The 25,208-nt window shown below is 41.2% G+C and overlaps 2 protein-coding genes across 2 annotated transcripts; one reads left to right on the top strand and one right to left on the bottom strand.

Annotated features, from left to right (window-relative positions):
• Positions 1–57: 57 nt before the first annotated feature.
• On the top strand, positions 58–18,881 carry cfap44 (cilia and flagella associated protein 44). Its single transcript, XM_005725520.1, has 34 exons — positions 58–301; positions 1,364–1,517; positions 2,130–2,292; positions 2,867–2,969; positions 3,043–3,259; positions 3,456–3,570; positions 4,016–4,180; positions 4,831–4,989; positions 5,077–5,124; positions 5,358–5,457; positions 5,776–5,870; positions 5,951–6,160; positions 6,445–6,555; positions 6,647–6,799; positions 7,329–7,541; positions 10,003–10,145; positions 10,255–10,534; positions 10,851–10,900; positions 12,516–12,678; positions 12,858–12,988; positions 13,321–13,532; positions 13,609–13,753; positions 13,859–14,012; positions 14,167–14,408; positions 14,545–14,797; positions 14,887–15,090; positions 15,801–15,996; positions 16,069–16,185; positions 16,388–16,518; positions 16,640–16,756; positions 17,472–17,673; positions 17,911–18,071; positions 18,204–18,338; positions 18,623–18,881. Exons 1-34 carry the CDS (start codon positions 235–237, stop codon positions 18,842–18,844), a joined length of 5,331 nt encoding a protein of 1,776 aa, XP_005725577.1. The 5' UTR covers positions 58–234; the 3' UTR covers positions 18,845–18,881.
• LOC102206532 (tripartite motif-containing protein 16-like) lies at positions 17,680–21,360 on the bottom strand. Its single transcript, XM_005725521.2, has 2 exons — positions 19,173–21,360; positions 17,680–17,697 (listed from the first exon to the last, which is right to left on the bottom strand). Exon 1 carries the CDS (start codon positions 20,999–21,001, stop codon positions 19,310–19,312), a length of 1,692 nt encoding a protein of 563 aa, XP_005725578.1. The 5' UTR covers positions 21,002–21,360; the 3' UTR covers positions 17,680–17,697; positions 19,173–19,309.
• Between the last annotated feature and the right edge of the window lie 3,848 nt (positions 21,361–25,208).

Raw genomic sequence — 25,208 nt, 5'->3', positions numbered from 1 at the left:
CAACGGTTGAAAACTACATAACCCACAAGGCTTTGCAACTCACATGTTTCCCGTTGCCCGGCAACGTAGCAACAGACTTTACGGAGCCATATCCAGAAGATAGGACTTTAAATCCATCTGGTGGCATTGTGTATTATCATATTCTAAAGTTTAACTTCCTTCATTTCAAGCTATAAATACCTTTGAATAATAGACTGCCTGTGTGTGTTTCACGGAGCAGGTAACAAACAGGAAATGTTGGGAGAAAACGGAGCTTTTGTTAGTGAACAGACTGAAAGCACACGGACATCTTCACATGAAGGTCAGGCAGTTTAATGCTAATTTCCCCCAAGTTTAATTAATAATTGTTTTTTAATGTCAGCTATTTTAATTTACTTTATTAACCCGCTTTATTTCAACTTTTAATGAATGAAAACCCATTATTATTAATTATTAATTTATTTCATATTTTAAATTTACATATTTACATTTTAAACTTAAAATGTTGTATTTTTGTTCTAATTTTCTCTTTTTACTTTATTCAGACATTTATTTTGATTTTGAATTTTATTGTACTGTAACGTTCACAAGAACCAGACGGTTGGATCTCAGTTTGTCCGTTTATTCGGTAACACAGGCAAACGGGCCCTCGTACAACACTTCACTTCAGCCCCGCACCGTCACACAACAACAAGGCCCCCCCCCCCTCCTCTTCCTGCACACATTAACTCCCTATTTCCTGCAGCACAACCAAACATGTATCTTAAAGAAATAACAACCGTGTGCAGAGATAACCAACATGTCACTGTAAAATAACATTTAACCATCGTTATAGTACATAGCAATTCCCTCATTCTACCTATTTAAGCTTTGTTCTAGGTTGTGTTAAGTAGTTTTGGCTAATGTAGCCCAAACTTTGGGGTAAATAAAGCATGTATTCTCATGAATGTACCAAGTTAAAGCCAATCAGTTTTAGATACTTCGTTGTTATTGTAGTTTGCTGATCATTTTATGTCATGCACCACGTAAAACCCCGTTTCACTAAAACCATTTTACAATACCCAATATCGGTGTTTTCCCTTTAGTGTAAAGTTTGCGTTGTGAGGTGGTAGCACTATCACTTTAAAGCAAGAAGGTCCTAGGTTGAATTAGAAAATAAGTTGTGAAGACAGTGTCCTGGAGGAAAGGTCTTGGCTGTAGATGGTTACACTTGGAGTGGGTGTAAAATTGATACATAAATGTGATTAAGCACTAAAAAAAATCATGTGGCTATCCCTTGTAGTTCCTAAGTTATGAGTGCTAAAATGCTGGAAAAATAAAGTTAATTAAATGGTACAAGTCACCAGTGACTAAAAACTGTTTTCACATCTTTCCTTCCTGGCAGAATGTGATACCAAGCACTCAGCAATGCAGCAGGAGGCCGGGAGCCAATCAAAAAAGCAACTCCCTGCAGACATGTACTACAAATATGAAGAGCTTCACTCCAGACCGTACATCACACCCGATTCTGACATCCCAGAGAACCTCCTGCATCTCTCGTATCCTTTGCTGAAAAATATTTTTACACCTTCCATTATAAGAATAGTGCACATAGTTTATTTTGAGTAGTTTTTAACTTCAGCTTTTATGTATTCAATTCAATTAAGTTTTATTTATACAGCAGCAAATCACAACAACAGTCGCCTCAAGGCACTTTATATTGTAAGGTAAACACCTCACGATTTTATTTAAATATGTTATAAACACTACCTAACTCTATATCGTGCTAATGTTTGCAGCCATTATATGTTTAGCTTGTATTATATAAGTGTATGTGTAAGTATGAATGCTCAGTATAATATACTGTACATTTAAACATGCGTTGTGTATATTGTAAGTAATATGTAGTGTAGACTAAGCAGTAATATTGTTTAATACAGTAGCATTATAGTGCCATTATCTTATGGTATGTGTCATATATTTCTCTGCTAATGCTAATGCTTCTAAATTAATAGTATGTATAAACAGTATGGGGGCCAGAGATATTAGTATATTTATACATTATTATAAAAAAGCAGTTGTCATTTTCATGGGACTTTTGCTAAAAAACATTTTTCTATAACACTGATGTGAATTTTAACTTTGATATCCTTAATTAATGATGCAATCAGTCACTCCTTTGGCTATGACTGTGGACGCAGGGCAAACCTGAAGCTGCTGGATGACAGAACTCTGATTTTTATAGCGGGGAACATGCTCGTCCTGCTCGATGTGAACACCAAGGAGCAGAGATACTTGCGCTCCTGCAGTGGAGGGGGAATTGGAGCAATCACGGTAAGGGGAAATTACTCATCATGCAAGGGAACTGTCCCACGGAATCTGCAATCTCTGTGACGGACAGCAGGCACGTTGAGGAGTTAAATAATGCTACTGGGGATTTAAGCATTAGCGGGAAATCTACGGCACAACTACACCGTAACCCCAAATTCTATCGCTTTTCTGCTGTAGTCAAAGGAGCTTGCAAAGAAGTTCTGCTGTAGTTTTATAATTTAACAGTGCGGCTAGCATCAAATGTAAAACTCCAGGATAAATGGCAGCAACCTGGTCGGCTGCTTATGTGGGTTATATCGTAGGCACTCCAAAGATTTCCTGCAGAAGTGTACATTTATGCACCTACAGTTTTCAAGCAGAAATGATTGAGGTACACACAATTAATACCTCAATTGTTTTAATGCAGTATTTACAAGAAGATTTACAATCCCTTATTATAAAATGCATTTGGTCCAGTTGCATAATTAATCACTTGATGACTGCATTTTCTCAGACATGTGTGTGTGTGTGTGTGTGTGTGTGTGTGTGTGTGTGTGTGTGTGTGTGTGTGTGTGTGTGTGTGTGTGTGTGGTTAAAGGCCCACCCTGGCAAGGAGTACTTTGTTGTAGCAGAGAAGGGAAAACAGCCCAACATCATAGTCTATGGATATCCTTCATTGGGACCTTACCGCATCCTCAGAGGTACATCGGATTCATTTTACAGTTATTATCTTAATGTTATTTGATGCTCTTGATTTAACCTGCATGTCTGTAGGTGGTACTGAGCGGGAGTACAGTTTTGTGGAGTTTAACCACAACGGAAGCATACTGGCCAGTGTGGGGAGTGCACCTGACTACACGCTGACACTGTGGGACTGGAGGCAGGAGGAGGTGATACTGAGCTGCAAGGCCATTTCACAGGAGGTCTATCGAGTCAGCTTTTCCCCATATAACCCAGGAATCCTCACAACGTCTGGATTTGGGCACATCAAGTAAAGTCAGAGTATAGTCCTCTGAAAATGTTGCAAAAACAACTTTGAGTTAGTTTCTTGTTTTATGCAGAGGATATTGTGGTAAACTCTGGGGTCAGAATAACAAAAAATAACTGCAGTCATTTCTGACTGCAGAGTTGAGGTTTTTACCCTTTTGCAATGTCGAATGTTTTTGTTTTCTTTCTCGCTCTCTTAGGTTTTGGAAAATGGCAAACACATTCACAGGTCCTAAATTACAAGGACTTATAGGACATTTTGGGAAAACTGTACCAACTGATATCGAGGGCTACGTGGAACTTCCTGATGGAAAGGTCTGTACTCGAGAGCCAGAGGCTACCTCCAAGAGAGCCTCTTAACTTCCCATTAATCCATTTAAATTGAAACTGGCCACACATCATGTAGTGAAGTCTCCAGATAAAAAGCAAGAATTTTACTTTTTTACAACTATAGTATTGATTACATGTGTAAATTAAAGTGAATAGGTGATTTGTTATTAACTGTAGATAAGAGGTCGATTGAATTATACAAGTGCATGAAATAAAGCTCTGTGTGAAAGTATGGGTAAATGTAGCTTTTAGTCTAAAGTCCTTTGAGAGGTCGGTGACACTCAGAAAGAAGTATTTACATACCACTTCATGTTTTAGTCAAGAGTATGGAGCCTCGCAAGGGACATTGGAGCAAAAAAATGAAGATGAACTTTTGCGAGATTGGCTCTGTACAAGAGAATTAATATTTCACCTCATCTTCTCCTTTTAGGTGTTGTCAGGAACAGATTGGGGCAATTTGCTGCTGTGGGATGGGAACACCATCAAGGTGGAGATTTGCCGTAATGATGGCCGGACCTGTCATGCAGGGACGGTCCAGCCGTTTTCCCTAGAAGATGGACAGCTGATGACGATTGGCTCTGATGGTGTTGTCAGGGTAAGATCCTTGCTACACCAATCACAACATTAAACCATAGAGTCCCCTTATTTTGCCAAAAACAAAAACATTTGACCTGTCAGAGCATGGCCATGTGTCCCCTGGGTGTGAACAGTAGTAACTGCCAGCAGATACTTCTTGTCCTTCAGCTTGTTCCACCACATGCCAAACATGCTTGATCCTGATGGAGGCTACTGCCACTGCAAGTCAATTTTGTACAGCTAAAATTAACAATGAACTTTTTCTGAAGAAGGAAGAAATGATTATTCTTTCGGAAACTATGTTGGGGACTATTGCCCTAGTGGATAAAAATACATTATTTTTAATTATTAGTACTTTATTGGACAAGCATACATTTTTAAATTAAGGGCTAGAGTAGAAATATAGAGGCACTTTCTCTTTCTCTTAAAGAAACTGGAATTTGTGTTGAGCGTGGATTTGAGCAGATGGATTTATTGAGATCATGTCAAGCAGTTATTTAAAAAAAAAAATACTGACATTCTCTTTTAAGATAATCCTGGTGCTTACAGTACAACCAATTTTCTGTAATATTTTCACCATGACCATTCTTATCAATACCATTCTTTTTTTCTTTCTAGTTGTAAAATTGTATCAATGTGTGAATAGCAAAAGTAAAATTTTCCCATCAGGTTTGGGACTTTGAGAGGATCAACACAGCTGACAGTAACAGTGACGGCATTAGATTTGAGATGGAGCCCAATAATGAGCTGGTGGTCGGACGCAATGTGTGCCTCTCTTCTGTGGTGAGGAGGAGCTCCCCGCCTCACTCCTTCGTTTGGTTTGCCCAGGTCAGAAAAAAAGGTTTGCACTTGGAAACCATAACACATGATCCACACTCACCTTGGTCCTGATCACTCTCCTGTGTGAACTTGTAGGATTCTAATGGAGCCATCTGGAAACTGGACCTTTCATTCACCAACACAGTAAGTTTCCTGCATCTTTTGTTTCTATGGAGAAGCTATGTAAATGCAGCAATTTGTTTATTGGGGATTTGAATGAACAAGTAACAGTGCAGGCATTTCTAAATGGATGGATTGTAACTGATAAAGACCAAAATGTTATATTCTCCGTTCTTCATAGGAACTTCATTAAACCACTGTGTGTCATAATACAGTGCGCAGGTTCCGGCCTGTGTAATAAAGTCTTTTGTGTGCAGAGTCCTGATCCAGAGTGCCTGTTTTCGTTCCATGGTGGGATGATTCAAGGCCTGGACGTATCAAAGAAATCCCACCTGATGGCAACAACCACTCTGGACTGTGAGTCCATGTGTGCTTACATACCTGTACCATGCTCTCCTTTTCCATTGATTCAGTGCTAGTGGCCAATCAACCACTAGCAGTTCCATGCATTTCAAAGAAAAATGCTGTTACACTTAAACTGTCGCCACACCCCAAAGCTATTGGGCCCAGATTTGGAACCACTTTCATGTCAGTAGATATTAGAAAAATCTCCAAAATCACACATGACTGTTCTCAAGAGCTAATACTATAGATATATAGTTTATATAAATATACTATATATGTGAAAACACATTCAAACTCTGTAAGAGCTGCTATTTTGTCCATGTCATCCAGGCTCTGTCAAAGTTTTTGACTTCCTGGCAAAACGAGAACTGACCACCAGACGCTTTAATCAGGGAGGAACTGCTCTCTGCTGGGCTCCAGCTAAGGTGAGTGTGTCAGTGAAAACAGAATTCTTCTTCCAGTGTGACTCAAAAGGCTCAACAATGGCTCCGGTGTTGGCTTTAAGGTGAGCCAGAGTGGAGGTTTACTGGTGACCGGCTTTGAGAATGGAGTAGTTCGCTTGCTGGAGCTGTACAACCCTCAGAGGCTGCAAACTATCACAGGACAGAGCCCCGAAGGAGATGCCGAGCTGCGCCTTAGACAGCCCTTCAAACCACATGATGCTGCTGTTACAGCTGTGGCATATGAACGAAATGGAGAGATCCTGGCCACAGGGGTAAGCGGTTTTCTAGTTTACTACTGTGGAAGCATATAATATGGAGTACCAGTAACAAGGCTTCTTCAGATAGGCTAAATTCATCTGCTACACAAAGCTAGGTTTTGTCAGCATTTATTGGCTTTGGCAAGAAGGAATTTCCACCCATTAAAAGTTCAGCTAGAGCTAAGCTAGCTAGAGGTGAAGTTTGTAAAGTTTCTGTAGACACTTTATCAGTCTAAGGTTAGTTTTGGTGTTTGTTGTATCTTTCTGATATCTCTTCTTATTCTGATCTTTCTCCTCAGAGTGCTGACTGCACTGTGTTCTTCTTCACTGTTGGAGAGAACTACAACCCCATTGGTTTTATCCACGTCCCTGGGCTGGTAAAGGCGCTGGAGTGGTCACCGCATTCTCACGTAAGCTCAGTGTTTAATCATTGCTGCTGTGAATGTGAAGGGTCTCTGTGATAGATTTGCATAACGTTGTTTTTTGTACATTTTTATACAGAACGATAACAATCTGGTCATCCTGTGTCAGAGCGGTCATGTGGTTGAGGTGCACAGTCCTGATCTGGCAACTCAGAAACCAACCAACACCTTTCATCTGTCAGAGCTGCCCAGAAGATCCTTCAAGTTTAAAAGCATCAAGTCTCGAATCAAGGTCTGAAAGTGGTCTTTCTTGACTTTAGTCTGTTTTAATAAATAAATTCATTTTCGTCAGCACCGCTAAGGTAAAGAAAGATCAACATTCACTTCTGCGAGTGTTCATATTTTGGCAGTACAGCTCTGTGCTGGGTGGTGAGAGGTGAAACGTCTTTAGGCAACTTAAAGAAGTCCAGATGCTCCAAGTCAGCAATAGCTGAGCTGTGACAGAAGTGGTTTGTGAAGAGGCTTGCAGGTTCACAGTAACTGTGAGCAGGTTAACCAGCTATAAAATCTTAAGTATGTAAGTTTTACTACTTGGATGTGTAACCACTAACTTTATCTACCAGTACTGTGGCTAAGGTTAATTGTGCAGCCTTTTTGAATTATCGCTGTTCTTAACTTTTATGGCTCCATTAACTGTGTTTTTGTACTTGGTGTTTCTTTATTTCCTGCCTTTTTACTCTGTTTAAAAGAACTGCTGCTCGAATATGAATGGAAACGTCATTTCAGATCAGATGTTTTGCATTTTAAATTCTGTGTTTCAGAGAGAGGAGGATTTTGCAAGAAATAAAGCTATAAAGGAGGAGAAGAAGAAGAAAGCGAAAGAAGAACGGTTAAAAGATACAAAAAAGCTGGATGTAGAGCAAGAAGAAGAAAAAGAGGAGAAGGAAGAATTACCTCCTATCTATATCCCTGATCCACCAAGTCCTCTCTGCTGTGGCTTCTATTCACAGCCTGGACACTTCTGGCTCTCCATGGTATGCATACAAACACAAACACACACACCCATAATATGTCTGTTTCTTACAGTCATACAGGAATATGATACCAAGTTCCTTCACCCACAAAAGTAGAAAATAAACTAGACTACAACCTGCATTTGCTGTCAGTGAGTAAAAACATGTAAAATTCACAGTTAAAAAGGGTGAGGTACCAAATCTTTTTTGATAGCTATCAAATCTGTTCAAAAAACAAACCATTGTGCAATATCAGATATAGTCCAAAAACAAGAAGACTAGAAAACTCATCTCCACTTTCAAATATATTGTACACTCCAAGAGTCTTTAGTGCAGAGGTTCCCAAACTTTTTTTGCTGGGCCCCCCTTTTTTTTACAAGAAAAATGTTCACACCCCCCCCCCCCTTCCACGCGCACGCACACGCACGCACACGCACACACAAACACATCCTCCAACCACACACACCCATATTTTGCTCCATTGAGGTTTATTTCACACCTCAAACATTTAGTAAACAATTAAGCAAATACAAGTAATCTGCAATAAATGACAGGTAGTAAGAAAATAAACTACTAACTCTTTTACGTTATATCTGCACCTACACGGGTATTTTTGAAAACTCAGCTGTTTCGTCCACACATAAATGGCGTTTGGAATCACAGAAAACGGAGATTTTTTAAAACTCTTTTTTTGCGTTTACGTGCGGACGAGGAACACAGAGTTCATCACGCAACGTCAAAGGTATGTGCCTTTTTCACGTCACGCTGTGCGCCACGTTATTGTTTACATGAGATGAATTGCAGAATGGCAGATAGAGACAAAATACTGTTAATCTGACTATCTTCAGGTTTTACACGCTTACATTTACACGCAGTTACTGTCCCTCCATTTACAAAGGCAGAGGCGTCACGGTGTAATTATTTTACATGTAGTTGTTTTTTTCATGTGTAATAATATTCAACATTGCTATCAATACATTTTTCAATACATTTTTCAAAAAATGCCTCTCTCTCTCTCAAAAAAAAAATAAAAAATGCCTCTCTGTGCAAAATGGGTTTAAAAACATAAACAACTGTAGGATACTGTTTGTCCGTGATTTGGAGAGCCCAGCTGTGCTGACGAAGGGAAAATCAATTATGCAGGGGAGACCTACCTTGGCATTTGTGCAGGTGAAACCAAAGGGAAGATTTGTTTCACCATATTTTCTAGTCTTTGGCTTAGAATGAAGTTGGTTTGGAAACATATACTGTTAAAAAAACATCTTAAAAGAACGGTAATATTCCGGCAGCTGGGGCGCCAAAATACGACCGTAAAATAACAGAAAATAACTGTCCCATAAAAATACGGTTATTTTCAGTAATGAAAATAGAGTTTGTTGCGCTAATTTTACATGGGATTCTGCCTTTTCCAAGTGCTTTTAGACATTAAATTAGGAACATTTTAACGTGATCAAACAATGAAATTACCTATAAACAAGGTCAATGAATGTGGCAATATGAATCATAATACGTAAATGTACAGAAATATACAGTTAACAGTTGGTTTAAATAATAATGGATTGCATGCCCTGGGACAGACTGACAGAGGCGAGGCTGCCATATCGCACCATCGGCCCCTCTGGTCATCACCAGTAGGTGAAGAGTCTTGACCATGGACACAATAGTGTCCATGGTCAAGACTCCGAGTGTCCGAGCCGGTGCTCGAACCGGCAACCAACTCTTGAGCCACAATCGCCCTAAATAGCAATGATAATAATACTTATGTGATGTAACACAAGCTTATAGGAATCATGTTATATACTTTTCCATAGCATTACATTTGAATTCAACAGTTCAATCTTTCAAATAACAGACAGATATTTGTGAAATCATGATACATTTGTGAATGTATTTTTACAATCTAAATATGCATATGTACAACAAAAATATATTTACAAAACAAGTAAATTGTGTTTTACTATATTTACAGTGATGTTATGTTATTTTACCTTTGACATGTAAAATCACAGTCTACTTATGTAAATTTAATGCTATTCTAGAAAGACAGTACAAACTGTAAAATACACAGTAAGATACTTTGACATTACTATTTTTTGGAACAGTGTATTCAGCAATGCTTCATCTCCTGCTTTGCGTTTGTGTGGGCGCCCAGTACTAGCAGCGTCCAAGCCTTGTTTTTTTTTTTTTGTTTGTTTCCCTTTTCATATCGCCCCCCCTGCAATGGGCGGGCCCCACACTTTGGGAAGGTCTGCTTTAGTGTAATTGAATGCAATGGCCACACATTACAGTCACATTCATCAACAAGCATCAGTCTAACTTTCTGCATCAGGTATCTATTTATCAGTTACCAGCCATGCAGTTTTATAGAAAGGAGTTAATGATATCTGTTTAGCTCTGGAAGTTGATGAGATATAGGTAAATATCCTGAAGTGTGATTTTTTTCTTCACGATTAACTGTTTTCTGTCTCTCTGAACCCTGTAGGGAGGCTTTGACTCAGGCTTCTTATATCACTGTAAGTTCTCTGAGAATCAAGACGAGGATCCTGAGCAGCGGCAGGATGAACCATTCAGCTTTCTGCCTGTACATAACGCAGAGGATGACCCCATCTGTTCCATCACCTTCAGGTAGCCTGAGGACAGACGAGCTTTTCTAAACTTTTGTGCAGCTGTGTACACTTTACATGTTTTGAATGAAAAGGGTGGTGATTGAAGTGGAATTCCTGGTGCTTTGCAGCTCCAACAGACAGCTGCTTCTCTGCGGCATGAACTCGGGCTCCATCAGGATTTATCCCCTGCAGCCTGGTGATCACAGCCTCACCTCCATGCAGGCATACTGGACTCTCAGCGTCCACGACAACGAGTATGGACACCTGCGACACATCCGCTGTAGCCACGACGACCTGTTTGTGCTGACAGCGGGAGATGACGGGAACATCTTCTCCTTCAGCCTACTTCCTCCGGAGGAGATGCAGCAAAGCCTGCAGAGAAAGAGAGCCAAGATTCCTTCACCCAAGGTTGGTCACATTTTGATGGCGTATTGTCTGTAAAACCAGTTATATAATAATCAGCTTGAGTTTGTAAGGGACTAAAATTGAGCTAGTTCATAAGTTTAAGTTTAAAGGGGCACTTTATAAGCCTAAATGCTGAACTCGTGGTCACGTGTTCCCAAGTAAAACAGTTCAGTAGAAGACAGCCCCCCCCCCCCCCCCCCAAAAAAAAAAAAAAAAAAAAAAAACCCCCCCCCCCCCCCCCCCCCAAAAAAAAAAAGTTTAATAAAATTGTTTTATATGTGTGAGGTTGTATCAATATCATCTTTTTTGCATGATTTAGATAACTCTTGGGAATGAGACTGAGGATATTGAAGATCCAGCAGCCTACAGGTGAGAATAAATAGCAAGTTTAGTTATAATTTTGTATCAATTAATAATTTCTTCCTCTGTATATCTACCATTTTCTCTTTTTGGGACTCTCATAAACTGTATATACAGGTGAAACTCAAAAACTTGAATATCGTGCAAAAGTTCATTTATTTCAGTAATTCAACTCAAAAGGTAAAACTAATATATGATACAGACTCATGACTTACAGCTTACCCCAAATTCAAAATCTCAGAAAATTAGAATATTGTAAAAAGGTTCAATATTTTAGGCTCAAAGTGTCACACTGTAATAAGCTAATTATTCCAAAACACCTGCATGAAGTTCCTGAGCCTTTACATGCTCTCTCAGTCTGCTTCAGTAGGAATCACAATCATGGGGAAGACTGCTGACCTGACAGTTGTGCATAAAACCATCATTGTCAGCCTCCATAAGGAGGGAAAGCCTCAAAAGGTAATTGCAGAAGAAGTTGAATGCTCCCAAAGTGCTGTATCAAAGCACATTAATAGAAAGTTATGTGGAAGGGAAAGGTGTGGAAGAAAAAGGGCTAAATGAAAAAAAGAACTGGTCTGTTGCTCAGTGGTCGAAGATCCTCTTTTCTCGTGAGAGCAAATGTTGCATCTCATTTGGAAACCAAGTTCCCAGAGTCTGGAGGAAGAATGGAGAGGCACACAATCTAAGATGCTTGAAGTCCAGTGTGAAGTTTCCACAGTCTGTGTTGATTTGGGGAGCCATGTCATGCTGGTGTTGGTCTACTATGCTTTATTAAGTCCAGAGTCAACGCAGCCATCTACCAGGACATTTTGGAGCACTCCATGCTTCCTTCCGCAGACAAGCTTTATGGAAATGCTGACTTTGTTTTCCAACTGGACTTGGGACCTGCCAACACTACCAAAAGTACCCAAAACCTGCTTCAATGACCATGGGATTACTGTGCTTGAGTGGCCAGCAAACTCACCTGACCTGAACCCCATAGAGAATTTATGGGGCATTGCCAAGAGAAAGATGAGTGACACGAGACCGAACAATGCAGAAGAGCTGAAGGCCGCTATTGAAGCAATTATAAAAAATAAAGGTTTCAAATATCTTGCTTTTCATGTAATGAGTCTATATCATATATTAGTTTGACCTTTTAAGTTGAATCAGTGAAATAAATGAACTTTGCATGATATTCAAATTCAGCTGCACCTGTATATGATGGACATAGCTCACCCGATCTGAAACATGAAGATACCTTAATCCTGCATTATTTCTAATGACCAGTAGAAGGACACTCCTGTTTCACAAAGACATAGAACGAAAATAACCTTACAACCAACACATCTGTGACCTAAGTAAACATTTTCCTGATGAGTTAATGGTCTCAGTCACTACTTTTAAGTCTTATTAATGCATTATGTTTATTTTGGACATCAGAGTTACACATACTTTACAGGGTTGACAAGTAGGCAGAATATGAGCGTGCAGGGTTCCTCGGATTCATAGCTCGTGACATCATGTTATAAACTGCCAAAGTGGGGGTGTTGAAAGCTTGACTCTTCACAATGAAACTTTGCTGTGGCTCATGAAAAGTATCAAGTTTTCTCTCTTCTAACTTTCTAATGTCTCCTTGTTCCAGCTTAGAGATGGCTAAGCAAAAGCTGCAAAATGACCAACTGCAAAAGGAGGCTGAGCTAAAGGTTTCTGAAAAGCAGAAGAACCTGAGTGAACTCCAGAAGAAATTTAAGAAAGTGCTGAATGACAACCAGAATCTGTCGGAGCACATTCGCCTGAAACCTGAGGTACAAATGCAAATCTGCGATGTGTATGTGTGCACTATCCCTGAGTTGGGAAATTCAGCTGCGTTGCCACTGAAACTGAGATTCAATGAGATGTGAAAAATAATCTGATCTGGAATGTTTTATTAAGGGATAGACACAGTAGATTGTTGTTAGATGTATGTGTTGTTGTGTGTCTGTAGGAGCTGCAGCTGGACCAGCGATGTTACAAACAGGCAGAGAGGCTGAAGGCCCAGCGCGTGATGGAGGTCAGGAAGCAGCTAGCCTGGGAGCAGGAGCGCTGCAGCATAGCACTCAAAAAACTACAGGACTGGTACATGCAAGTTTTTATTCTACAACTATTTATATTATTCACAAATCCAAAAAATAGTAATTTGCCTTAAAAAGAGCCTTTTTGGTGTGAAACAAAGTGTTAGCTCCTCTCCTTCTAAGGTTAGCGTCCCTTTCAGCCAGCTTTGTTCTGATTCTGACTGCCTGCCCCTCAAACAGAAAGCTTGAACAGCTGGTGGGACAAAGCTGTGTTCCTGACTTGACCGCTGACCTGCACAGACTACATTACTTGAAACTTTGGCCAAGTGAAATATGAGCGTGCATCTTTAGAATAGTGTATGTAGCCAAATGACAAACACCTATGCTTGATGTCAGGTTCAGGGACTCTCTTGGTGGAAAAATGGTCACTGTGGTTGCCATCCAGACCAGCCACAGAGTCTCCACTTACCATTTACCGGAGCCTGCCGAGCTTTCAGCTCAGGTCAGGCATCGGAGCACAACCAGAGAGCCTGTTGGACACAGAGATGCTGCACTAGATTGTAGGAAAGTCAGAGCAGAGACTGCAAAAGGCAGCACCAAAATTGACGGTAAGAAAGTGATTGTGTCTTTGTTTTACACATCAAAGATATATCTTGACCTGCATTGTCACCTGTGTGCATTCAGAGGAGGAGGTGTTATGCCACCCAGTGATTCGTACAGCCAAGATCAAGCTGGGAGATCGTCAGGAAGAGAGACTTCGAAAGGCTGCAGAGAAAGCTGAGCAAGCTCGAGCCAAAATAGAAAAGAAGAAGCAGGAATGGGCACAAATGTGAGTGACTCTGCAGTGTCAGGTTAACCCACTAAGGAGTAGCTGGAGCTTAAATGATTACTATGATGCTGGTTCAAAAATGTATTTGGATTTTTGGTGTCTCAGTTACGCAGAGAAACCAAGTGAGGACTATGAAGATCCGAAGGACGTGGAAGCCATCCGTGAAGCCAAAGAGAACATCGGGGACTACATCGGGGTGAAACACCGGAGGGTGAACGCTGAGATGAAGAGAGAAGAACTGATTTCCTTGGAGGAAAATGTACAAACTCACACTAATACCCAGATGTTCACATCTGCTTTAAATATACTTTGTGCTATCTATTTCACACCTACGTGCAGGCATATAATTATGGTCCTTAAATGTCATTATTAAATTATCTGGATAATCGAATGACTCACTCCATCATCACTAGATGCATGAAAAGCAGAGTGAGCTGAACAGACGGATCGTGGCATTGCGGGACTCCAAACTTCGTCTGGTGTCTTGGTTGCGTGCTCAGGCTCAGCGGCTGCAGAAGGTCCAGCAGCGCCTGGCGGTTCATCTCCGCCGGCCTCCACCCATCCTGCCCAACATGTTAACAGAGGAAGTGCCAGAGGAGAAGCTGTGGTACAGCCACTCCACCTTGGAGCGATACCGGTCACTGAGGGAGCAGAGGTACAGAGGATGGCTGTTCTCTGAAAACCAAAACTTTAAATGGTTTCAGTTGGTTTGCTTGACATTGTTGCTACAATGACATGAAAAACATTAGAAAACAAAAACTGTAGATTTTTTATGTTTTGTTTTTAAAAAGGTTTAGGGATTTGGAGCAGGAGGGAGCAGCGAGTTTGTTGGAGCAGCTGGAGAAAGAAATGGAGGAGGATAAAAAGGAAGAAGAGCAGAGGAGAGATGTAGAAGAAACTCCCAGATTGTCTGTTTCATCTGTAACCAGAGAAGAAGAGGAGACACCAGTGGACGAAGGATCTGAACTGAGCGAGCTGGAGGAGGAGCTTCAGAAGGAGGAGGAGATCAGACTGCTGCATGAGCAGAACACTCTGCTGGAGGAGGTCATTGTCATTAATTTGATTTTTAACTGAATAACTAGTTGGAATGTCTTCTGGATAATAACTGATGTGGGGATGGATTTTATCCTCAGATGGAGACTGCGGTTTGTCAGTTTGACGCGGAGCTGCTGCTGCTGTGTCGACAGAAGCTGCATCTGGACTGGCGGCTGAAGCTGGCTGACCTCCGCCTGGTGACGCTCTTTCAGGAGATGCTGCTCCTCAAACAATTTCAGAGGAGAGAGGGAGGCTTACATGAGAAGCTCAACACCTGCATTACGGAGGAGAACAGCATCACAGTAGGTGGATTGAATTAGCCTGGAGTTGGTGTTTTTATTTAATAATACGCTTTAGTAATCTGCTTAAAAGGATATAGCAGCGTTCTTATGTTTTAGCTCACCTATGCGCATCCACATGCATCGTTATTTTGAATGGACAGTTTAGGGATAAAACAGAGTGGCTCATTTGGCGACGAGCAGAGGAGAGATGTTGGGCTTATTGAAAGGTAGATGTTAAAGATGGAGAAAGAGAAAGAGGAGGTTTTTAGTGTCAGAGGGCATGCAGGTGACTGTCATAACAGGAAGACGTGGAAGCAAGTGGTTTGTTTGTTTAGGGTCGGCACAATTGTCAGCTTTTAAAAAGCTTGTCACTTGCATTCATCAGTAGTTGTTGTACTCTTGATGCTTCTGGTGGCTTCATACATTGCTATTTTACAGTGACATTCCTTATTTTATTTGTTCTGCTGCTAAATGTGCTTTAAAATAACACTGACCTACTTTAAATTGATAAAAAAAAGACTTGAAAACAGACCTGAAGCATGAAGATTTTATCAGATATGTGACTCAAATTTACAATTCATTTTTTCCACACATAACTACAATAACTGTGTAGTGTTTGCTGCCAAACACTGGTGGCCTGGAAATCATTATTTGCCAAAAAACTGTGTAAGCACAACACTGGACCTGCAGTTATTGTAGTCCTCACACTTCCTTCCTCTGATCACTCACAGTCAAAGCTGGGAGAGTGCAATGAACAGCTGGAGATGAAGAGGAGAGACATAGCCAAGCTGCAGGAGAGGGAGAAGGCTCTGACCGCTGCCTTCCAGGCTTCGCTCGGGGAAAACAATAAGTATGAAGAGTTTCTGACCAAAGTCTTCAAGAAGAAGATCAAACGTGTGAAGAAGAAGGAGCAGACGGGAAATGAAGGTGAGGGAAAGTAACACAGTGTGTGTAACGATGTGTGCATCAGTACTTTATGATCACAGTGTGTGTTTGTAGAAGAAGAGGACAGTGATGGAGACAGTGATGGAGACTCTGAAGAAGACGATGACTGGGATGATGATTATGACAGTGAAGAAGGAGGAGCTGCTGTGAATGACAGTATTTGCCCTGAAGGTCAGTAAAGTGGTGAAAAACATTCATCTCCTTTAATTTTTTAACAGTGAAAACTTTTCTGTTGTTCCAGCAGGAGCACAGAAACGTTTCAGTACTTTGAAATGCACCATTAAAGACAAATTTCAGGTCATTTCATTTTTCAGCCTGAAAACAGGTCTCTTTAATTTGACTTTAAGCATAAGTCTGTGTTTGTGTGTCTCAGGCTGTGAACCTGAGCTGTTTGAGAACACACTGCAGCTGCGTGAACGTCGACTGGACCTGGAGGAACTGTTAACAGAGGAGAAAAAGAGCGCTGAAGCTCTGAAGAAGGAGAGCGACAGCCTCGCAAAAAAGGTCAAACTCATCGGTTTTCATCACTGTTGTGCTTTCTGTACCTTGCTCTTGTTATCACTCGTGTGTTTTGCACTCATGTTATTGTGCTTGTGTTTTTGCGTGGATTTGATCTGCTCTGCAGGAGAAATCGGTGAAGAGCAGCCGGGCTGCACTGGAAGACGACTTGGATTTAATCAACAGGGAGAAACTGCAGAAAATCAGTGAACTGGATGTTGTGGTTCCTCTGAGATTGCACCAGGTAAATGGGATGTCATGCTGGATATTCTCTGGTGACAAAACTGCTTCAAGCAAGTCACAACAACACATAACAGATGATTGTCTGCCTGCTGTCAAAAATACTTATAGTGAGAAAGTACAACCAGCTCAGTCTCTACAAAAACAGTTGATTAGTCCATTTCACCAAATATCCAAGCTTTTACAAAATCTATACAAATCCTGCCTTTTTTTTTTTAATTAAAAAATTAAATGTATGTTAATTAAAAATACACTTTAGAAATTATAAATTTTAAAAGAATATTGCAGGAAATAAAAGGTTTTTCTCAGAATGGGCATTTGAACCGTGGCGATCACACAATATCCACAAATTTTAATAGCCATTAAAAAAACATTCTGTGTACATGGTTTTTTTTGTCCTCGTAGAGATGTTTAAGTCTTTAAATAAAGTGAATAAAACAAAAATTCAAATGAAGAAACGAAGTAGAAGAACACTCTTTTGCATGCGTGATTTTATTGATCTTTATTGATCCAAAGCCAAACAGGATTAAAACAAAACATTTTCATGGATTTTACAGATTTTTATTATGAATATTGACCATAATAGACTTCCATGCAATACTTTGTGATGTTTTATTTAAAAGAAATGGTTACAGTGCAGTTTAGTCTATATTACAGAAGTTCTTGAACTTTTTCTTTTTGTTTTCTCCTTCCTTCCACTTTCACCCTGCGTCTTCCAGATTGAGTATGTTGTTAATGGCTCAGTGCCGTCAGATCTGAATGAGGCGTTGGTGCTGGACAAGAGTGAGCTGGACAGGCTGAAGGGGCGCATCCAGCAGCTGCAGGGGGAAAAGCTCAATCAGAAAGATCTGCACCGTCAAGCTCGCCAGCAGCACACCAAGCTCATCCACGACCGCAGAAACATGGCTGCCACGATCCAGAGTAAGAGTCTCTGACATTGAAGAGCTGAAGTGTAAAGATATACGAGAAGTTCACAGGTCACATGTAGACATTAGCTTTAAAAGAAAACACACATGCAGATGAAAACAAATCCAGATTTGTGTTGCATGATTTGCCACATGGCTTCAAGAAAACATTCCTGTGACTTTCTTCATGCGTAGATTTGATCATGTGTTTGTTAATCTGTGCTGTTGGGTGCCTGCTTGTATCTTGGTGCAGCATTGGACCAGCAATGCAACGAGTTGATGAGAACAAAGTTTGGGAGGCTCGTGGATTTGGAAGCTTTGCAGATGCTATCGGGGAACAGGAGGCTGGAGGAGCTGAAGCAGGAAAAACTCCTCAAAGAAGCCGCATACGCCAAGGAGATCAGACAGTGGGATGTATGCTTATCTGTGTGTGTGCGAGATGTCTACATCTGTGCTGTTTTGATCATTTGCAAAGTGAACATTTTAAAACCACTTCGGGTTACATTTTTTTAAAATCTTCTACTTGGGGTGTGTGTGTGTGTTCAGGCTAAGGTAGAAGAGGCACGTCAAGCTGTGATGGAGGTGACCACGTGTAATACGGAGCATCTCCGCAGTGCAACGAGTCTGAATGAACAGAAGAAGGAGCTACAGCTTAAACTCAGCACCAGCCAAAAGAAAATGGTAAACAATGTGCAAGGCTGATGAGCCTGGGATCCACGGTGTCACACACACATATGTAAACAAATAATGCAGTTTATTTTAATAGTGTCGTTTAACATAAATACTTTTAATATGTTAATATTTCATTTTTGTTCCGGATAAAAAGTGAATCCCGCTATAATTATGCAATTCTGCTTTTCTCATTCAGATCCAGAGACTTATACAAAATATACAAAATATTTGTTGCTATCATGTGTTACTTTGCCCATATACTCTATAATCTATATATGTGTGAATGTATCCAGGGCAGACAACAGTTCCAGGACTACAGGAGACGCACAGACCAGGAGGCTATCCAGAATCTCCAAGACTTGGTGATAAAGCAGTCTCAGCAAGCTGAAGCCCTCAGGAGAGAGATCCACCTCCTGTCGTGCAAAGGGGGCCACATGTTGCCCCCTGATCAGACCAGACTGCCACCACTTTCCCCCTTGCGCACCCCCATAGGCAGCATCAACACTGGAAAATAAAGAATGTCCACATAGCGCAGCTGAACAGAGTACGAAATATACATGTACCCATTTATATCATGAACACTTTGCACACCAATAAGGCTTAATAATCATGGAGTGTTGCTTTTCAGTGACCCTCATCACCTTTTCTCTTCTGCTCTTCTGCTATTAACACACCTAAAGAAACATTAAACGAATAAGCACCCAGTACAGGGACACTTATTTAATGAGATATGATTAGAAACATAAATGAAGTTATGAAATATGTAGTATTTCTGTATTTTGACCCCACAAATTACAACACCACAACCAAATGAATAGAATCAACTTTTTGGGACTTCCTTACCTGCATGTTTGAGCATGCATCGAAACTTCCCACAAATTACTGTAATTAGTCAAAGAAATGATCATAGAAGCATAGCAAACATCATCATGATTAGTGTAGCTTCTATCCACTCGCACCAGCTGTTAAATAACTCCAGTCTATTTGAGGTCAGACAGCTTAGCAGTGGATCCCATATCTAGTCCGAGTCCGGCACAGAGGGGCTGAGTGAATGTGGTCTGGACTCTGTGGAGGAGAGTCATGGTGCCAGAGACGCTGTAGAAGGACAGAATGCCTGCTCTGTGATCCAGGTACACTCCTACTCTGGACGGCCGGCAGACTGAAATGGGAGTCTTTCTTTTGTTATGTTTGAAAAAGCATCTTTGGTCAACACATTGCAAAGCCCAGGATTTGTCATTGTGTCCGAATTCACTTTCTTCTTGCTGCTTCCTGCTGATATCCTGGTATGTGACTGCCACTGTAACCCCTCCGCCGCTCCACTCCACCTCCCAGTAACAACGTCCAGTCAGAGTCTCTCTGCTCAGCACCTGAAACCTGTTAGTGAAAGCATGTGATCCTGGTTTGTTGGCATATAAATCCACTGCCAGTTGCACTGCCGCTAGCAAAGTGGGCATTCCTGTTACTTTCCTGTTCCCTTCGGACAATATCAATAATGAGTTTGCCGTGCTCTGATCCAGTGTGAGCTGACAGGAATACTGTAAGAATGTAGCTCTTGTTTTGGGATCTGGTTGTGGCAGTAAAACATCCACTTCACTCACTGTCTGTGAGATGTTGGTATAAACATCACTAAACATTTCCTGCATTTTATCCCTGGCTTTTGCCACAGCTGCTGTCACATCCTTAAAGTAGCGCAGAGGACGGATGTTGATGCTCGGTGAATCTGTCCATTCGCTGATGTGTGACAGTGAGGTGTAAGTGCAGAGAAACTGTGTGTGGTCCTCCGTATGGAAAAGCTGCTCCAGCTCAGTGTTTCTCCTCCTCAGCTCAGAGATCTCCTGCTGCAGCTTCTCCTGAAGCTCTTTAACCCGACTGACCTCAGTTTTTTGCTGAAGTCTGATCTGCTGGGTCACATCAGATCTTCTTTTCTCAATTGTTTTAATCAGTTCAGTGAAAATCGTCTCGCTGCACCTCACAGCTTTATCAGCAGAGTGATTAATGGCCTCCATCTCCTGCTGAAACACTCTCTTGGCTTCCTCTCTCTCCTGGAGTCTCTGCTGGAGTTTTTCATGACTTGCCCCGAGTGCTTTCTGCCTCTCTTTCCTTTCTGCTTCAGCGGAGACAGTGCAGTGACCTTTATGCTCATCCATGGAGCACAGATAACAAATGCACTGTTGATCAGTGCGGCAGAATATCTTCATCACCTCATTGTGGCGAGGGCAGATAATCCTCATCTGGGAGGGGTCCACCAGCTTGTGTTTTTTGAAGGCAGGAGATTCATAGTGAGGCTGGAGGTGCTGCTCACAGTAAGAGACCAGACACTGCAGACACGACTTGACAGCTTTCATTTTTTCCCCAATGCAAAAATCACAGGCCACATCTTCAGATCCAGCATCGGAGTGATCAGCAGGAGGAGCTTGGAGTCCGCTTTTCTTCAGCTCCTCCACTAACTCTGCCAACATGGTGTTTTTCACCAGAGCAGGTCTTGGTATGAAGGCTTGTCTGCACTGAGGGCAGCAGGGGATCTCCCTCAGATCACCTCTATCCCAGCAGCATTTGATGCAGTTCATGCAGTAGTTGTGTCCGCAGGGAATAGTCACAGGATCTTTCAGTAGATCCAAACAGATCGAACAGCAGAGTTTGTCCTGGTCGAGCTGAATTCCTTGCTGCGCCATTTTACCTCAGCGAGAGTTCGTGTGTGAGAGTTTCACTTCCTGCCACCCGATCCAAACCAAAACTCAGTTCCTTTTTCTTGCTTTGCTATCTTGTCAGTTGTCTGCACTCTGGCATATATTTGGAAGGATCAGAAAACAGGAAGTTATGTTGATCAAAGGGCAAACAGGAAGAAGGGGGAGGGTATTTTATGGTTCAGATAATTCCAGGAAGAGGAGTGGTTTCACGAAACAGGGTGTGTTTTTATGTCCTGAGTGTTAGAAATAGAAAAGAGTAAGTGTGATATAAAAATGCCTGCAGACAAAACAAAGCAGAACCAAACCAGTGAAACCAATCATCACTGGTTTGGCTGTAGTGTTGATCCATGGGTCTGTAGATCTGTTTTCATTGAACAGTTTGTGGCCTAAATTGATTCATGAAATACTAAACATGATGATGTACCAATTCAGTGTAATGTAAATCATGTTTGATATGTAATATGGGTATCGTGTTTTTTCCTCTTGTAATCAATGAAGCAGTTTATGGGAAAGTGCTCTGGTGCTCTTAACACATTTTTTATTTTATTTTATTTTTTTAAAGCTTATGTTTGTAATAAAAGAAGTAAAAATGATTTTTAAAAAAAATCAGTCACTTGGTACACTTGGTCTGCTGCTTGTTAGTGCAAATGTCTAATCAGCCATTCATATTGCAGCAACTTGATGCATTTAGTTAGGTAGATATAATCAAGACAGCCTGCTGAAGTTCAAACAGCATCAGAACGAGGAATGTGATGAAACCCCAAAAAGTTGATTCTGTTCATCTGGACGTAGCGTTTTCAGGTGGATAAACGTTTCAGCTCTCCCACTGAAAATGCAACGTCCAAATGAACAGAATCAACTTTTTGGGGTTTAATGACCTGGATGATTAAGCATGCATCAAGAATGTGATGAAAGTGACCTTGACCGTGGCGTGGTTATCGGTGCGAGACAGGCTGGTATTTCAGAAACTGGCAATCTATCAGGTCGATAAGCAGCAGAAGAACAAACCAGGTGCCATTCCTGTGAGCTAAAAATACAAACGTGAGGCTTCAGTTCACACTGATTCACCAAAACTGCACAATAGAAGATTGGTGAAGTGCTGCCGGATCTGAAGAGTCTCAGTTTCTGCAACATTCGGCGGGTAGGGTCAGACTTCGGTGTAAACAACATTTGGCCAGCAGATCTGTATGATCTTAGCAAAATCCCTGAGGAATGTTTCCAGCAGGCTGTTGAATCTATTTCATTCAACTGGGTACCAGGTGATTTTTTTTTTAGGCCCAAGCATCCCTCACTAATATGATGCTGAATCAACAAATGTGGAAGTGAAGTCAGAATCAAAATCAATCAGATGTCAGGTGGTCTTGAGATGTTTTCTTGAAGCAAATCCAACGAAGGATGTAAGGTGATCATAAAGATTGTGACTATCATAACTATAGAAATCTTTAAGAAGTTGTGTTCAAAGTTCAAGGTGTTCCTCTTCCAGGACTGTGAAACACTCACGCTGTTATTTAGTGCATATAAATCAGCTCATTATACTCCGTTCATACTCTGTTCAGTAAAATGCACAAGCTTACATGTTGTTCCATTAAATTTGCTGCTTTTTTGTTTCGTGAGTTTCGCCAACCTCATTTTCAGTAAGAATTTTTTAGTTTAGTTTTATTTAACTGTTTACAGTGGTATGCAAATGTTTGGGCACCCTTGATAATTTTCATGATTTTCCTTCATAAATCATTGGTTGTTTGGATCAGCAATTTCATTTAAATATATCATATATAGCAGATGAACACAATGATATTTGAGAAGTGAAATGAAGTTTATAGGATTTACAGAAAGTGTGCAATAGTTACTTAAACTAAATTAGGCAGGTGCATAAATTTAGGCACCCCAACAGAAAAATTACATCAATATTTAGTAGAAATACCAGCCTCCAAACACTTCCTATAGCTTCCAATGAGAGTCTGGATTGTGGTTGAAGGTATTTTGGACCATTTTGTTTTTACAAAACATGTCCAGTTCAGTCAGGTTTGATGGTTTCCGAGCATGGACAGCCCGTTTTGTCATCATCTGGGTGGGTACCTGCAGGTCTCCAACAGCGGCTCCTCCTCCTTTAGGTGGAGTTTGGTTGCTCCTCCCTGGCTGACCACCTGTGAGCAATTATTCCGGCAGTATATCAGACCTGCGCACTCAACCGTTCATCGCCTGAGTATCTGCTATCCCCATGTTAGTCAAGTGGAGCATTATTGCTCTGTCCAGAACCCGTGTGATGACTTGTTCTCAGAGGTAGCACCTGGAGTGGAGGTCTTGTCTCCCTCCTTTCCTTTCCTGGGCCGCTTGCTGCTGATACGACGTTGCCTGCCGGCCCACCACTCACTTGCCTGCCTCCCCACATCTCGACCGCTTCCGGGTCTTCCGCCCCACCTGTCCCCTCCACCTGAAACCAAGTAAGGCAACTCAGTTTAACTGTGGAGGATCGTTGATTGTCTGCTGGATCCCACTGACCGTGATCTCCTCTCATTCCAGTGCCCCGGCCCCTACATAGTCCTGCTTCCACCTCCCCGCTGCCTCTGCTGTTCAGCTGTCTCCTAGAGGTGTCTAGGTCACCCTTAGTTATCTTAGATTATCCTACACGCCACTAGTGTGGTGGCGTCGTTTTGTTTTTGCTTGTGTTTGCCTGTGGGTGAAAATAAATCCTTTGTTCTCTTACCGTCTCGCTTCCGGGTTGGTTTCTGCACCTGTGTCCATCTCTGTTCCCTCGTGCCGCTGGGCCGTGACACGCTTTAAGTAACACCTAAGATTTTCAATAATATTCAGCTCTGGGGACTGAGATGGCCATTCCAGAACGTTGTACTTGATCCTCTGCATGAATGTCTTAGTAGATTTTGAGCAGTGTTTTGGGTGGTTGTCTTGTTGAAATATCCAGCCCCGGTGCAACTTCAACTTTGTCTCTGATTCTTGAACATTGTTCTCAAGAATCTGTTGATACTGACTGGAATCCATGTGTCCCTCAACTTTAACAAGATTCCCAGTACCTGCACTTGTCACACAAACCCCACAACATGATGGAACCGCCACCATATTTTACTGTGGCTAGCTCTTGGAATGCTGTGTTCTGTTTCCGCCATGCATACCGCCTCTTGTTATGTCCAAATAACTCAATTTTAGTTTCATCAGTCCACAGCACCTTATTCCAAAATGAAGCTGGCTTGTCCAAATGTGCTTAATCATACCTCAAGCAACTCTGCTTGTGGCATGTGCGTGGAAAAGGCTTCTTCTGCATTACACTCCCATACAGCATCTCCTTGTGAAAAGTGCGCTGAATAGTTGAATGATGCACAGTGACGCCATCTGCAGCAAGATGATGTTGCAGGTCTTTGGAGCTGGTCTGTGGGTTGACTATGACTGTTCTCACCATCCTTCGCCTCTGCTTATCTAAGATTTTTCTTGACCTGTCACTTCCGGCCTTAACTAGAACTGTGCCTGTGTTCTTCCATTTCCTCACTATGTTCCTCAAAGTGGAAACTGACAGCTGAAATCTCTGAGATAGCTTTTTGTATCCTTCCCCTAAACCATGATGTTGAATAATATTTGTTTTCAGGTCATTTAAGAGTTGTTTTGAGGCTCCCATGTAGCCACTCCTGAGAGAAGATGCAAAGAGGGGAAAAACTTGCAATTGGCCACCTTAAATACCCTTTCTTATGTAGGTCAAGGGTCAATGAGCTTACCAAACAAATTTTATGTTCCAATAATTAGTGCTAAAGGTATTCAAATCAATAAAATGACAAGGGTGCCTAAATGTATGCACCTGCCTAATTTAGTTTAAGTAACTATTGCACACTTTCTGTAAATCCTATAAACGTCATTTCACTTCTCAAATATCATTGTGTTCCTCTGCTATATGATACATTTAGATGAAATTGCAGATCCAACCAACTGAAGATTTATGAAGGAAAATCATGAAAATTATCAAGGGCGCCCAAACTTTTGCATACCACTGTAAATGTGTGTTGGTTGCATTCTAGGATAATATTGGAGTATTTAAACTCAATACATATTCATTAATACAGTTAAATGCATGACATTTAAGCTTATTTTTCCAGAAATGGAACAGTTTACGTGAAAATATCTTCACTCAAAATTCTCTTCTTAAAACCATCTAGTTGCAGCTGCAGCAGCTCATCCTTGCCTTTTGATC

This window comes from Pundamilia nyererei, unplaced genomic scaffold, assembly GCF_000239375.1.
Source record: "Pundamilia nyererei isolate P.nyererei 1_Seehausen unplaced genomic scaffold, PunNye1.0 scaffold00016, whole genome shotgun sequence".
In the NCBI taxonomy this organism is placed as follows: Eukaryota; Metazoa; Chordata; class Actinopteri; order Cichliformes; family Cichlidae; genus Pundamilia; species Pundamilia nyererei.
This window is presented reverse-complemented; position numbering and strand designations above follow the sequence as displayed.